The sequence below is a fragment of the Tetrao urogallus genome, assembly GCF_951394365.1.
Source record: "Tetrao urogallus genome assembly, chromosome: Z".
Taxonomy (NCBI): Eukaryota; Metazoa; Chordata; class Aves; order Galliformes; family Phasianidae; genus Tetrao; species Tetrao urogallus.
In genome coordinates this window covers 18,893,702-18,909,227 of record NC_136816.1, presented here as the reverse complement: position 1 = coordinate 18,909,227, position 15,526 = coordinate 18,893,702, and the positions used below count along the sequence as shown (strand labels likewise).

Genomic DNA, 15,526 nt, shown 5'->3' with positions numbered 1-15,526 from the left:
AGCGATGTGATACTGGAGAGGTGTGGGCTCTGCTCCACAGAAGGACCTGCTCAGGAGCTCTGCTCTTAACGGTGGCCTCCACACTCCGACAGACGGCTCCAGGGCTGCGCGGGGATGCTCAAAGCACACAAGTGCACAGAAGCGAGGCAAGCAGAAGCACTGAGCAGGGGATCTACAGCTTTCCAAAACTTGTTGAGGATTATGTCGAAGCAATCAGAGGAAAAAGTCCCTGTGCTGTTCCCTTCAGCTAGTGAAATCTTGACAAATAAATAAACTGCCTCAGTTCTTCCCAACCAGAAGCGTGTTCCACATTCCAGCACTGACTCTTTCCATCTCTGGAATATTGCAAAAAGGTTCTTCAGAGCAAAGTAGACCAAGAGGAAATGTATACAGATCTTTACTGAAAAATAAATCTATGTCTCCGTAGTAGTTCTGCAATTTATTCAAACAGCATACAACAGAATTGCCATTTTATAGCGAATCCGCCCCGAATCTGAGCCCTTTTCTGTATAGCACTTAATTGTTGCTATACTATGTAAAGAGCAAACACTACTGGAATGTACACAGTGAAAGAAAAGGAGTAAAGCTCTTCTTGCCAAGGAACTGCTATCACTACTAACACGTTATCTATAAAAATAAGGTCTAGGCAACATCCAAAAGTGTTCAAGTTTCAATAAATAACTATCAATGCCCCAGATTCGCACTGGCACAAGAAATACAGAGCTAACAGCTGAGAAATGTCCTTTCCTACAGCTGAACCAGCAACGCGTCCTGTCCTGCTCCGGACTTAACACCGCTCTCCTTCAGGTTCAGTCTCAGTGCGCGAGCACCCACCTGGATGACTGAGCTCTCAATGGCAAATTAAAGCTCTAGAGAAAGACAGTAGTTAAAAAAAATCTTTATCAATGCCAAGAAAATATACAGAGCCATATTATGCTTTAAATATACCTATATACACGCACATCTTTTCCAGAGGGCACAATTCTGGCCTTTTTTTTTTTTTTTTTTCCCCTCTTTTCCTCTTTTCCTTTTTCTTCAAACTCTGAGAAGCTTATCGATTGCTATACACTCCGGTATGGCGCATTAGGAAACATATATATATAGACATATATATATATTATTATTTTTTATCCCCACGTGAAAGTAAAGTTCAGTCTTTCTGTAAACAGGAGTTACCTTAACCTCCGACACCTCCACAGGCCTCGCGCACTCCGCCCGGCGCACAGCCCCGGCTCGCACAGTGGCCGCGGAAATCAACGGGCGCGGCGGCCCCGCTCCCTCTCTCCCGCTCCCCCGGCCACTCCTCAGCAGGCGCCTGCCTCGGGCGCGGTGGCGGCGGCGGCCTCCGGGGGCGGCTCGCGGGGCGGCGGCCCGGAGGGAGCGGCGGCGTTGATGTGGCAGCCGGAGGAGAGGTGGCTGCGGACGCGGCCTTGCAGCTGAGTGACCTGTGCGCGCAGCAGGTTGGCGGTGGCGGCCAGCTCGGCGTTCTGCCCCTTCAGCGCCTTCACCTTCTCCTCCAGCCGGGCGATGCGCTCCAGCTTCCTCCGGCGGCACTTGGAGGCCGCGATGCGGTTCCGAAGCCGCTTGCGCTCCGCCTTCAGGCGCTCTTGGCTCTCCGCGTCCAGCGGCGACAGCGACGGCGGCGTCGGGGCGCTGCCTCCTCCCTCCCCGCTGGCGGCGGGCGGCACGTCGGGCACAGTCTGCGGCTCCTCCAGGGCTCGCGGCGCCGGCAGCCGCCCCGCGCCTAGCCCCGCCGGCCCGAACGGCAGCCCCGGCGGCGGCGGCGGCGGAGGTGGGGGCGGCGGCGGCGGCGGCGCGGAGGCGGCGGGATAGGCGCTGCCCGAGGGGCTGAGCGGCCCCGCGGGGGTGAAGCCGCTCAGGTTGGTGTAGACGGCAGGCGGCTCGGCGGCGGCGGCACCGGGGCGGGCCGGGCAGCAGGGCCCCGGCGGGGAGAGCGGCGGCGCGGTCAGCAGCTGGTTCTGCTTGTGCAGGTCGGCCAGGGCCTTGACAAAGCCGTCAGCAAAGCCCTCCTGCTCCTGCGTCACCGGCTGTCGGTAGAGGAACGTTCCCGCTGCCGCCGGCCCGCCGGCCCCCCCGGCCGCCGCCGGTCCCGGGCTGCCGGGCCCCAGCCCCGCGCCGCCCTGGATGAGCAGCTGCTCCAGGTCGGCGGCCGGCGGCAGCTTCAGCAAAGGCAGCTCTGCCGCCGAGCCCAGCGCGGCCTCCGGTCCGCCGCGATTCGCCGCCGACCCGGCGCCGGCCCCCGGCGCCGAGCCCTGCGCCGAGCCCGGGGGCGGCGGCGGGGCGGCGGAGGGTGGCAGCAGGCGCAGGGCGGCCGCGCTGCCGCGGGCGCTGCCGGGTGGGCGCAAGGCGAAGGGCCCGGGCAGCGGCGAGGGGGCAGCGGGCGGCAGGTCGCGCTTCTTGCCGGCGCCCAGCAGCAGCTTCGGACCAGCCGCCGCCTCGGCGCCGGGCCCTGCGGCGGCGGCGGCGGCGGCGGCGGCGGCGAAACCCGGCAGCGGCACGAAGTCGGGCAGCAGCTCCAGCCCTTCCTCGGGGTAGAACGGCGCCTCCATCTTCACGGCGGCTCTCCCGCTCCGCCCGCCGCTCATGCTGCCGGCCGGCCGGGGCGCGGCGCGGCGCTCCCCGGTGCCCGCCCTGTGGCGGCGGCGGCGGCGGCTGCGGGGCGCGGCGCGGCTCGGCTCTGCTCGGCGGGGGCCCGCAGCCCTCGGCTCTCAGCGGCGACTGAGCCGCCTCCCGGCGCCACCGGCCCTACGCCCCGCCCCGGGCCCGCCGTCTGCCCGCCCCGCCGCCGCCGCCGCCTCCCCCGAGCTTCCCGCCGCCGGCCCTCGGCTCGGAGGGGCTGTGCGAGGCTCCGCGAGGGGCCGCGTTCGGAAATTCGGTCCTCGGCCATAAGCTGTCTCATCACCCTACTCTCCATCCTCCATCTCTGAGAAGGGTCCCGGACCCGATCCCGGAGCCGCCTCCCGCGGCTCCTGCCCGGACTTTGCCCCCACGCAGGGTGCGCCACGGGGCGCTGTCCGCACCACTGGCCGGCCGCGGGCCTGTCATCGGCGCCCGCTTCCTGCCCCCCGCGGGGACAGCGAGGTCGGGACAGGGAAGAGGAGGCGGGAGCCCGGGCTCTGTGGCGCTCCGGGGGCCGTGGGGATCGGCCTCGAAATTCCGCGCCGGGAACGGCCCGCTGCTGCGGAGCGGCGTTGGTCAGTGGAGTAATACAGGGCAGGGGTGCGACGGAGCGCAACTTACATTAACTTTTTGTAACCCGACGCGCTGATTTATTGTTAGCGCACATGCAACACTGGAGGACGGGTCAGCCATCCCCACTATCCGCACCGCTCCCGCCCTGAGGGCGCTCTGCCTCTACAGCGCAGCCGCCCCTGAGGTGGTTCCGGAGCGAGGGGCGAGAACAAGTTCAAGCGCCGCTCTGATTGGAGGATCCGCCTCATGAAGCTCCGCCCCCCCGCGAAAGGACCCACCAATGGGCACGGGCGGCGCGCCGTAGCACCGCGAGAGTTGCGCTGAAGCTGGTGCCGCCATCTTGGAGTTGGGAGAGGCCGCGTCCCGTTTCTGTCCCTCTCGGAGGGTCGTTAGCGAGGGGGAGGGGGGAGGATGGTAGCCCGACGGTGAGCGAGCGGCACCCGGGAGTCCCTCCTCGCGCCGCCGAGCGGCGGCGGCCGCGGGGCTGGCGGGATGGTGCAGTCGTGTTCCGCCTACCGCTGCCGGAACCGATACGACAAAGAGAAGCCCATCTCCTTCCACAAGTGAGCGCGGGCGGTGGGGCGTGGCGCGGCGCGGTGCGGCGCCAGGGCGGGGCCAGGGCAGCGAGTGCGCGGCCTCCTGACGCAAGGGGGCGCTCGGCGGCGGGGACGCGCGGGGCTGGCTCCGCCGTCGGTGTGAGGGGCGCCTCGGGGCGGGCCGGGCGTGGCGCGTGGGTGTACGCCGCTGCGCCCCAGGCTGGTGGAGCAAGCGCTTCTGAGAAACGCTGAGAGTGGCTCTTGTCGTCAGGTTTCCTTTGACCAGGCCTGATCTATGCAAGAAATGGGAGGCGGCGGTGAAAAGGAAAAACTTCAAGCCCACCAAGTACAGCAGCATCTGCTCGGAGCACTTCACACCCGACTGCTTCAAGCGGGAGTGCAACAACAAGCTGCTGAAGGAAAACGCTGTGCCCACTATATTCTGTTACACTGAGCCCAGTGAAAAGGTAAACGCACGCTGCTCACAGCCCGAGGTGCCAGAGTGCGGTTGCTGATCTGTCTGTAAGGCCATCTGCCATCACAGCAGTTCTGATACTGGTTCTTCTTTCTTGACATAACTACTGCAGGCTGACATCTTGTCATTAACTACGTTAGGTAGGGCTTTGGTCATACGTGACCAGACCGCCCCCAAAATTTGACAGATAATCCAGGTCCTTGCACCTCTTGAGGACTGGTGGCCCATTCTTTCTCCTGTTAATAAGAAGACAGAGCTTCATGCGTTCTCTGTTGCAGATAGAGCTGCAGAGGCTAGTATTAAATTGTCAGTATTAAGTTATAGCTTCACATCAGGTGGCTTGTCCTCATTAGCCAGATGCTGAGCTACTAAGCTGTGGCTACAGGTAGGACTATACAGATATCTCTGTGAAATAAACTGGAAAGTCCAGCCTCCTACAAAATAACACCAATTGTAGAATTGTATTATAATTCAGAGTACCATTTACTAGCCAATTTTCTTGATCTTCTGGAGTGTACTTTGGCCACCACTGATTGTATACAGTATCTAAAAATCTGATACAGTATCTAAAACTAGTGCCTCTGTGTTGAACATATTAAGGCAGCTTACTTGTGTTTCCAAGCTAACACCAGCCCTTTCTCACAGGCTTGTCACCTGTTCAGGCTGTCATCTTTATTTTCCCACACAGTGTACAATATTGGATTTGATGCAGAAATAAAAAAGGAACATCTAGAAAATAAAAGTGGAAATAACAGACAAGAGACCATAATGCAAGGTATCAAGTGAAACACGGACAATTTTCAGGTCCACTTTTCTGTATTATGTCTTGTCTGATAATGCTTTCCCACAGTCTGAACAACACACTTCCTGTGTCATTTAAAATAGTTTGCAAAACTTCTTGCTGTGTGAAAGCTGAATGTATGTGTAGGGAAATCTGCTAATGTGACATCTGTGCGGCTGGGGTAGTGTTAAGCCACATTCTCTCATTCATTGCAGTGCCTGGCTATGCGAACACACAAAAGAATGACTCCTTATGGAGAAGCAGTTGGTGCTGTTCCTATTTATGTCACAGCAACTTTCAGTGTATCTTCAAGACACTGAATAGTAGTGAAGGAGGAGGATATTTTTTTAAAATTGAATTCCTACTGATTTTGAAATACATCATTTTTTGCATTATGATTCTTGAAATACCTTCTAAATCTTTTTTTTTTTTTTTAGTTATGTCTTAGGAGAACCATTTATTGGATGTAAGAAGGAATAAGAATTCATTTGTGACATGTAAGCAATATGAATAATGAGTTCTCTGTGACACACTGTGACAGCAGTAACTCTGTGTGCTGCATAACTCGTGAATAGATGCCTCTGTCTGAATCCAGCTGTCTGGCAACAATGCAGTTTTTGCTTGTGCACTCTCTGCACATTATGTCTTTGGTTTGTCAACTTAGCTGAAAATTTTGAAAGCTATAGGTTGAACTTTTTAGAATACTGACATGTGATTTGGGTGGGCACATCTAGATCATCCACTTCTTATAACTGAAAACTAACATAGGCAGTTGGCTGGTTTTGTACTTTAAGGTGATCAGTAATACCTGAGCACTAATGAAACTTCTCCTCAATACCAAATGCAGAATTGCATTGTCAGTTCCTTTACCTAATGTAGTCTGTACAAGGATGATATCTGGACCTCCCAAGTTGAGTGTTGGTTTGTCTTTACATTAACGCAAGGAATTTAATGATGTGATCTTCCAGTCTGATGAGGGGACAGTTGGTGGCTGTTAAAATTGATGTTGTGAATGTCTTCATGCTTTTATTTGTAGTAATAATGCTGGGGACGGGGAATTAAAAATGGGTTTCAGTGTCTCACTGGGACTTTCTTAGGCTTTTATTTATTTATTTATGTGTTTACCACTCATATGCACTATGTGTGCATTTCTGAATTAAGTATGTTCCTTTGGGGCAGAAAGAATCAGATTTCTCTTTGGCCTCCTCCCAAGTGATGAGAGGTATGCATTGTCCTGAACCATGCAAGTGTCTGAACCTATTTAGAGCAGTATGTTGAAGTCTGTAGTATGACTGGGCCTGAGTTCATTTGGTGTTCTGCTCTATCCCATCTGCCAGCCACCCAGTCCTGTTTTCTTATTCCTTCCGTATGCCATCTCTCATTGCATGGCTTTGACTTTAATGCAGAACAGAACTTTCTTGCAGTGATGGTGGAAGAGTGAATAGCTTTCTGTCATCTTAGCAAAATCCTGTGTTTCAGAAAGTGGGTTAATAGCAGAGCTGGGAGAGCTGTTTATTTTGGCTCATCACATCACCAAACCCTTCTGCTACAATCTCAAAATAATGTGGTGGTCAGCCCTAGCTGTGAGGAGGCAGGTCTTCCTGTGCCTACCTTCTCTGCTCTGCCAACTTGTTCACCTCCCTTGGTGCAATGGTTCTTAATCTGCCCTAACAGAAGATTCTCCAGTTCTGCTGCGTTCCTGGTTAAATTAGCTGACAAGTTCAAAGTGCACGTGGTCGGATGCAGTAGAAAGAAAGAGGAAAAGGGATAGCCTGGATGAGCTACCAGGTCAGCTGAACTCTTTTTCACAGAACTGCATCCAGGATCCTCAGCTAATCCGGGATATCTATTTCACATATCCTCAAAAGTGAGAATGACTTCGGGGCTCTTCAGTTTCAGATTTGTTCTGGATATCAAGGATTTGAGTTTCAAAAGAGAGTGGAAATGAAGTTTCTTAAAATACCTCAATTCAGAAAACAGACAAAATGAGCCAGTTTTGAAAGCTTAGGCTTTGAAATGTGTGGTGGGTTTTTTTAATCGTTTTTTAAATTTTAGTCCTACTTGTTTACACTGTAGTTGCCTGTACTAATGGAGTTGTTTTGCAAAAAAATGTTATGGTTACAAATGTACTTTTTTGTTTGTTGCAGCCTGAGGAATTTTCAGAGCAGCCAGATGATCCGCTTCCTCCACCGCCACCGCCGCCGCCTCCACCGCCACCGCCGCCACCGCCGCCACCTGCAGCTCCCATGCTACCGCCGTCTCCATCAGCTCCTTCTTTTCATTTATCTCAGATAGATGCCAGATTTGTAGATCCAAGTATCGGATTATTGATGCCTCCTCTCCAGACCCCTAGCAATCTTGCTGTTTTTTGTGATCACAATTATACCGTAGAGGATACAGTTCATCAGCGAAAAAGAATTCAGCAGCTAGAGGAACAAGTTGAAAAACTGCGAAAGAAGCTCAAAACGGCGCAACAGCGATGCCGACGTCAGGAGAGACAAATTGAAAAACTGAGAGAGATTGTTCAGTTTCAGAAAGAAAAAGACATCCTGGCAGGAAAAGGCTATGTGATTCTGCCCAATGACTATTTTGAAGTTGTAGAAGTTCCTGCATAAAAGTCATGAGCGTCCATTTCCACTTGGCTAGGCTAAGAAGTTTAGTTTAAAAACTCAATGCTCTCAAATTCTGTTTGGGAGACTCTTCCAGAATCCTAAATGAGCAAATAAGCTGTCATGCATAGGAGATCACATTTTTTAATTTGTTTTCATTTAAGTTTGATATGTTTTTTAATGTACTGAAATTGGAAACATCTCAGAATTAGGATGCACATTTATTTTTTGAAATAGGAATTGCTTTGCAGAAGGAAAGGATGCATGGTTAAATACACTTAAAATCTGTACTTCTCTCTCTCTCTCTCTCTTTCTCTCTCTCTCCCTCCCTCTCTCTCCTTCTCTCTGTCTCTCTCTGTCTTTTTTTTTTTTTTACAATGGTTATCTTATACTTACATAGGCTGAAAGTGAAGCTGAGGTTGTTCTACACTTAATACAAAACTTTATCAAGGCATTTAATGTTTGCATAGGTGGTCCCCACAAAATACGATTTTTTTAAGCCAGCTGAGTACAGCTGAGTACAGCTGAGTAAGCTGCAAGTGCTGCTTTGTATAGAGAAAAGTAAGATACATATATATGTGTGTATATATATTTCAGACTGGGAACACTTCTAACCAATTGTTATGCCTTCAAAATACTGCAAAAAGTCAAATTCCTAGATCCCTTTGGTTTGTAAATGAGCCTTTTCTTTTGGAGTATGTGTGGAGACTGAGAAGGGGAGACTTCATTAGTATGGCTGACTAGAGCTATAGGAGTTTTTGCTTTAAGTACTCTTACCTTGCTGAAATACAGTGCTGCTCTGAGCATGCATGTTGTCACATTATTGGCAGGATCAGGAAGATGGTGTACTGTTCAGGGTGACTGCTTTCTAAAGTGTCCTAATAATATGCAGTTCCCAGTATACTGGAATATGCCACTCTCATAAGCACTGTAAGGGTAGAACGTTGTCCTTGTCTGTGATTGATGCACATTTCAGCCAGCATGGGCTCATGAAAGGCCTGCTTGACCAATCTGATCTCTGTGACCAGATGACCTGCTTGGTGGACAGTGGAAAGGCTGTTGTCATAGTCTACCTAGACTTCAGCAAAGCTGCTGACGCTGTCTCCCACAATGTTCTCCTGCAGAAGCTGGCAGCTCGTGGTTTAGACATGTACATTCTTTGCTGGGTAATGAACTGGCTGGTTGGCCGAGCTCTAAGAATGGTGGTGAATGGAGTTAAATCCAAATGGTGATTGGTCAGGAGTTGTGTTCCCCAGGGGTTGGTACTGGGGCCTGTTCTGTTCAGTACCTTGATTGATGGCCTGAATGAGGGGATTGAGAGCACACTCTGTAAGACTGGCTGGAAGACTGTTTGGAGGAAAAGGAAGGACCAGGGGGTGTTGATCGGCACTTGGCTGTATGTGAGCCAGTTGCGTGCTCAGGTGGCCAAGAAGGCCAGTGGCTTCCTGACTTGTATCAGAAACAGTGCAGCCAGCAGGAGCAGGGAAGTGATTGTTTCCCTGTATTCAGCTCTGGTGAGGCTGCACTGTGTTCAGTTTTAGACTCCTTACTACAAAAAAACGTTGAGGCCCTGGAGGTTGTTCAGAGGAGAGCAGCGAAGCTATGAGGGGTCTGGAGCACAGGTCTTATGGGGAGTGGCTGTAGGAACTGGGATTGTTCAGTCTGGAGAAGAGGAGGCTCAGAGGAGACCTTACTGCTCTCTACAACTGCCTGAAAGGAGATTGTAGTGAGATGGGGGACAGCCTCTTCTAGGTAGGATAGACAGGAATAGCCTCACGTACTGCCAGGAGAGATTCAGGTTGGATATTAGGAAAAACTTATTTTCAGAAAGAGTGGTGATGCAGTGGCACGGGCTGCCCAAGGAAGTGGTGGAGTCACTGTCCGTGGAAGTGTTCAAGAACTGTGGATGTGGCACTGAAGGACATAGTTTAGTGGGCAACACTGATGGTAGGTGGATGGTTGCACTAGATGATCTTAGGCATCTTTTCCAACCTTAGCGATTCTATGATTCTATTATCTCAAAATGTGTGTAGCTTCAGGAATGAAGGTTTTTTTTTTCCTCTGGAGTACTGGACATTTGCTACTTTCATTATACCATACTACAATTTTCTTTCTATCCACCCCTCCCTTTTTTTAATTCCCCCAAAGTCCACCATTGGGCAGCAGTGGATTTGGACTTTGGGAGTTGCTTGGTGCTAGACTGGTTTTTAATATCTCCAATGCTGCTGTCTTTCCTTCAGCCTTATTAAGAGTTTCAAAAATTAATTTAGCATGACGAAGTAGTGCCACAGTTTGCACTTATTGTCAAATAATTTACTGAGTCAATGCACCCATTCAAAGTCAGAGAATGACATCATACTGACTGTATTGTAGCTTTCACAGCTGAAATTCACAGAATTAAACAGACATGAGGAGGATGAGTTTTCTCTGTGTCAAGCTTCTATGTGGTGTGAAATCTAGCTCCAATGTTAATCAAGCCTTTTTCATGATGGTTTAAAAACTTCCCTTATTATCCATTAGCATGACAATTTGAAATTTGCTGCGGAGACCAGCTTCAGGGCAGGGTAGCAAGGAAAGAGAAAGCAAGAAAGACCGTCTAAAAGCTCTTTTTAGGGCTGTTTTGAACCAGCAAAAGCACAGTGCCGGTGCTGGGGGTGGCAGCAGCTGGCAGCTGGTGGGCGGGCTGCTGAGACAGCAGGGGTGGAGCAGGCACCGCTCACTCTTATCTCTGTGATTAACCTTGACCCTTTCCCTGTGAGGGTATAAGCAGCCCCCGGGAGGGTGGGAGGGAGCTCCTAACATGCCTGGTGAAAAAAGGGTGTTGCTGCCCACTGCTAACTGGTGTGGGAGGTGGATCTTTTAACAGGACACATCAGCGTTCTTGTCCTTGCTCAGGTGACCGCTCTGCCACTCGCTGACCCGGAGACTGTAAGATCAAATAAGATCAAACATGGTCTCTAGCAGACGGCGGGCTTGCTCCAAGAAGACTGTGGCGACCCAGATGGAGGGACTGCCCAGAACTGTGGCAGCTCAAGTCTCTGGCTGCAGGGAGTGCCTGAGTCTGCTGCTGCCAGGGGACGATGGGAGGGATGGCACCTGCGTGAGGTGCGAGCAGGTGGATGAGCTGCTCAGCCTTGTGGTGGAGCTTAGGGAGGAGGTGGAGAGGTTAAGATCCATTAGAGACTGCGAGAGGGAGACAGACGGGTGGTGTAACTCTCTGCGAGAAACGAGCAGAGATTGCACCTGGGATGCATTAAAAAGAGCGTGGCCAGCAGGTCGAGGGAGGTGATCCTCCCCCTCTACTCTGCCCTGGTGAGGCCTCATCTGGAGTACTGCGTCCAGTTCTGGGCTCCCCAGTACAAAAAAGACAGGGATCTCTTGGAAAGAGTCCAGCGGAGGGCCACAAAGATGGTGAAGGGCCTGGAGCATCTCTCCTATGAGGAAAGGCTGAGTGAACTGGGTCTGTTCAGCCTTGAGAAAAGAAGACTGAGAGGGGACCTGATCCAGGTCTGTAAATATCTAAGGTGTGGGGGGCAGAATGGTGAGGCCGGGCTCTTTTCAGTGGTGAGTGGAGACAGGACAAGGGGAAACGGCTGGAAACTGCAGCATAGGAAGTTCTGCACAAATGTGCACAAGAACTTCTTTACAGTGAGGTGACGGAGCACTGGAACAGGCTGCCCAGGGAGGTGGTGGAGTCTCCTTCTCTGGAGATGTTCAAGACCTGCCTGGATGCCTACCTGTGCGACCTGCTGTAGGGAACCTGCTTTGGCAGGGGGGTTGAACTCGATGATCTCTGGAGGTCCCTTCCAACCCCTACAATTCTGTGATTCTGTGAAATGATTAGAGCCAGTCTCAATACTTCTGACCTCACTCATGCTGTCTATCTACTTTCCCTGCTATTTCACATACTTAAAATGAACAAATTGCTAATGCATCCTTTTGTGTACATTTGTTAATTAAAAATAAAAAGCAAATGGTGTGTTAGATTTTTAACTGTTCTCTATCTTCTTTTCCCAGGACTTTGCCAAAACTAGATTTACATTTAAAAAAAATCTTTTTATAGAGTAGTTTCCTTGTTTAGATGCTGATTTTTTCCCTCAGTATTCATGAATCTTGCTGTTGTTACTTTTGATGCTTAAAATAAACTCAAAAAAGATCAAATTCAGAAAGTGACAAGGAAAAGAAGTTTAAAGCACTAGCCACATGCTAGCACTTGTGGCCATTTAGTGGATGATTTTCACTTTCTCTGTGAGATATCCCTGCCTTTCACTCTCCAGTAATCTCGTGATTGGAGTGCCACCCCTCTTTTGATCACAGTGTGTGTTCACATCACCATCCTTTCTGTCTGCATCCTTTCAGTCTGGTGCTGGCTGCAGCCTTCTGCTCTCACTAAGCAGCATTCTTGGGTTGGGGTGGGGAGACAGAGGAAGGTGTGCAGTATTGGATCTGACATTCAAAAGGGCCTGGGAGCAGGGGATGAGAAGAAATCCTCTTCTTTGGCTGCAGTGAGTACTTTATTTCAGCTGCTTCTTAACTTTCAGCACTGTTACTTCCATGACCTCCCCCAGTTTTTGTACTTGTTGCTGTGCTCAGTGAGCTTTTTCTTCAGATACTTCCTTTAAAATTTCCTCATAAAAGCAACCCAATAATATAAGTAGTAATGTCACTTTAAGGCATGCTGAGAGATGGCTGATCCTGTGGGTAGATCTTGTGGGTAGCAACACTGGCCATGAGAGAGCTCAATGGGTCTCTTCCAGCCTTTGCCATCCTATGCTATGGCTGGTGTGCCGAGATTTTGTTGATGAAGTTGGTCTAATGGCTGACTTAGGCCTCAGGTAAATGTTGTGTTCACTAAGGATGGTAATTACTAGTTGTCCAGTACTATGAGGCCGAAGAGGAGGATTTCTCTAAATAGAGGTACAGTCTGTTCTGGCAACAGAATTTCTCCTGTAATCAGTCCTTCCTCCCACCCCTCAGCCTTTTTCTTCCCCCTTCTTTTCAATTCTTTTTTCTTTTTATTTCTCTTTTCTTTCTTTTTTTTTTAGCTCTTGATGCTGCTGGAGGTAGATACGAACTTTGCTAGGCCTGTGAGGACTGTCAATATCACTGAGCTCTGAAACAGTTGATCCTGGATGCTCCTGTTCTCCAGGAAGGAATAAGTGAGTTAAAACTAGCTCAGGATAGCTGCCCTCCTCAAAGTGCATTTTGTGAGCTGTGTAGTTCTATGAAGGCTGCTTAGGCAATTTGAGGACCCAGTGGCACAGCTGCGTACCTGAAACAAAGGTTGCCATCCAGTTCCCCTTGTGTTGAGATCTTTCCAGCTTTCCCTGCAAAAGTTTGTGGTTATTCTTCCCATTCTTCCGTATGTTTGTCAATCCTTCACATCTCCTCCAAGCCATCTTTTGCTGCCAGATATCTGTCAATCAGTCACACTGTCTCCTTGCACATCCTCTGCAGGAAGAACTGAGCTCTCTATTGGCTTCAGGTGCTTTACAGTCTGGATCCATGGCTCAGAAAAGAAAGAATTTTCAGAGGTGACACTTCTGTGTGAGAGAGGAAGTGACCTTGCTCTGGGCTTGAGAAATCCCAAGGCTTCTGTCTGCATCTCAGGTTTCTGGCAAAAACCACAGTAACTGGTTATGTGGAGAAGGAGGCTACAGGATACCCAGTGAGCCAGCTCAGACTAGTGCTCCACTTCTTCCTTCTCTCTCTTCTTCTGTCATTCACTGTCACTGATGTCGGTGCTGTCAGGTTCATGGCAACCTGCATGCAAAGGAAATCTGAGGGGAGCCTGAACTGTTCCCAACATGGCTGTCAGACACCACAGTGGAGGCTTTTGTTCTTAGCAGAGTATGCTATGTAAACTCACTGGCAAATATTTATCTTTCTAAAATTTTAAGCTAGATCTGTACATGCAATCTTGTCTCAAGTGTTCCTGAGCTGTCATAGTGCTTTATGGAGTGATTTCATGGTGTCTGTTTATCCAACGGACTCTAGGAGCAATTGCTCATAGCTGATGTGTCCAGCATGTTGGGAAACCGAGCAGGATCTGCTCTACAGCAGGAAAATGGTTTGACTGTGGGTAATAGGACAAATGTTTGTTTCCCAAAGTGAAGGTATTCACTTGAGGAACTCTTGGTATTTACAAGTAGTCCATAAAACACAAGTACAAACCACTGTTGTAGCATGAGTGAAATTATCTTTCTTTGATTCTGCCATTAGCTGACAAAAAGAGATTTCCTGGGGGTAGCTTTTTATATACTTACATGTATATATGTATGTGTATGAACATGTGTATGCATATATATGTATATATAAAAAATATTTTTAAACACAAATATCCAGGGAAGTTGATGATGCTGTCATAATAAATATTGCAGTGTCAACATTAAATGTCCATCGGTACTGACATTTACCTCCTGGTTTTACCATCTTGGGTTTACCTCCTATCTAGTGAGCTTGTTATAACTTAAATTTTTTGATTAATGGTATGCCAGGTCAACAACTCTGACAGATAATATATAATTAAACTGCTGCCTATGAATGGTGCTTTCTGTGCTGTTCTCAGTCCTGTATGACAAAGTAGATTCCTGTATCAGAACAAAACTAGCCTCCATCGACACATTTTACTCCCTGAGTCAAAAGCTTCTACATGCAGTAGATGGCAGTGGTCTTGCTTCTTTTTCACAGCACAGTCTCCACAAAGTCTTGTGTATATGCTGCCTACTCAAGTCATCATCTATGTGGTACGTCTGAAGTAAGACTTCTTTGCCCACCAAAGAATCTCAGAATCTCACCACTGAAAGACCTCTCCATTAAAAGGATTTCCCTACTAAAAAATTAGGAACTTTTCATAATCACAAATCATACAGTCATACAATCACTGAGGTTGAAAATGGCCTCTAAGATCATCTAGTCCAATTGTCTAGCCACTACCGATGTTGCCCACCAATCACATCCCTCAGTGCCACCTCTGCATAGCTCTTGTATACCTCCTGTGCAGCCTGTGCCAATGCCTCACCACACTTTCTGAGTTTTTCTTAATACCCAATCTGAACCCCCCCCCGGCACAATGTAAGTCCATTATCTCTTGTCCTATACATCAACTCCTTTTTTTTCTTGTCTGCATTGCCTTGCTCCTCTGCTAGATTGCTATCCTCTCCTACCAAGATTTGTTTATTCTGTTCTATTAATACTGTCAGAACTTAAGCATCTGTGTCTACTACATCTGTCTTTCCTTCTTTTTTGCTTCTGAACATAGCAACAAGACATGTGACTGCTCAATTACAGCTGTGGAGAGCTACAGGATTTTTGGGATGTGAGACAACAGTCTATCACTACATGCTGTTAACTGATACTATTGCATTCTGCATAACATGCAGGATGTGAAAATGTCTTGGCTGAGAACTGCTTTGAGTAAATGGATGTTTGGCCCAAGTACTGAAGAAGATTAATTATTACTCCAGTGGATTTTACTCTCCTTCCTTTCAGTTGATTTTGATTTAGTTTTATTCTACTCTGGCTCACGTCCCACATGTGACTGCCAGATCTGCAAACAAAAACGTCTGTCATGTGCAGGCAGAGCAGTGAGCTCAGGTGCATCCCCTGGTCCTCAAAGGAGCTAAGAGACTTCCGGGCAGTATGTTCAGCAGGGGCATGGCTTTCCTCATGAAGAAATCAGTGCAGAAATGACAAAAGTCTGACTACGAATATCCATAGGTCTGGGATTTTTTGTATGTGTCACTGAGAATTGTGCCATTGGAAACCCCTCTATGGTTCTTCCCATCAGTGTCACTGGACATCCCACCATGTTTTTTCTCGTCAGCCCACGTAGAAGAGAGAGTACCAGGCAGCATCACTGTCTGAAAAAGGCACAGCTGTATCATTCCCTGCTATTAAGCTCTGGAGCCAG

General features: G+C 49.4%; 2 protein-coding genes across 2 annotated transcripts; one reads left to right on the top strand and one right to left on the bottom strand.

The window, feature by feature from the left end:
• Positions 1-1,304: 1,304 nt before the first annotated feature.
• LOC306956901 (transcription factor Jun-like) lies at positions 1,305-2,606 on the bottom strand (the record flags this gene model as incomplete). The annotated part of the gene is made up of 1 exon (XM_079548235.1): positions 1,305-2,606. One exon carries the CDS (start codon positions 2,604-2,606, stop codon positions 1,305-1,307), a length of 1,302 nt encoding a protein of 433 aa, XP_079404361.1.
• A 1,099-nt stretch (positions 2,607-3,705) lies between these two features.
• On the top strand, positions 3,706-7,620 carry THAP1 (THAP domain containing 1; the record flags this gene model as incomplete). The annotated part of the gene is made up of 3 exons (XM_079549030.1): positions 3,706-3,776; positions 4,021-4,216; positions 7,153-7,620. The coding sequence occupies 3 exons, from the start codon at positions 3,706-3,708 to the stop codon at positions 7,618-7,620; spliced, it is 735 nt and encodes a 244-aa protein (XP_079405156.1).
• Between the last annotated feature and the right edge of the window lie 7,906 nt (positions 7,621-15,526).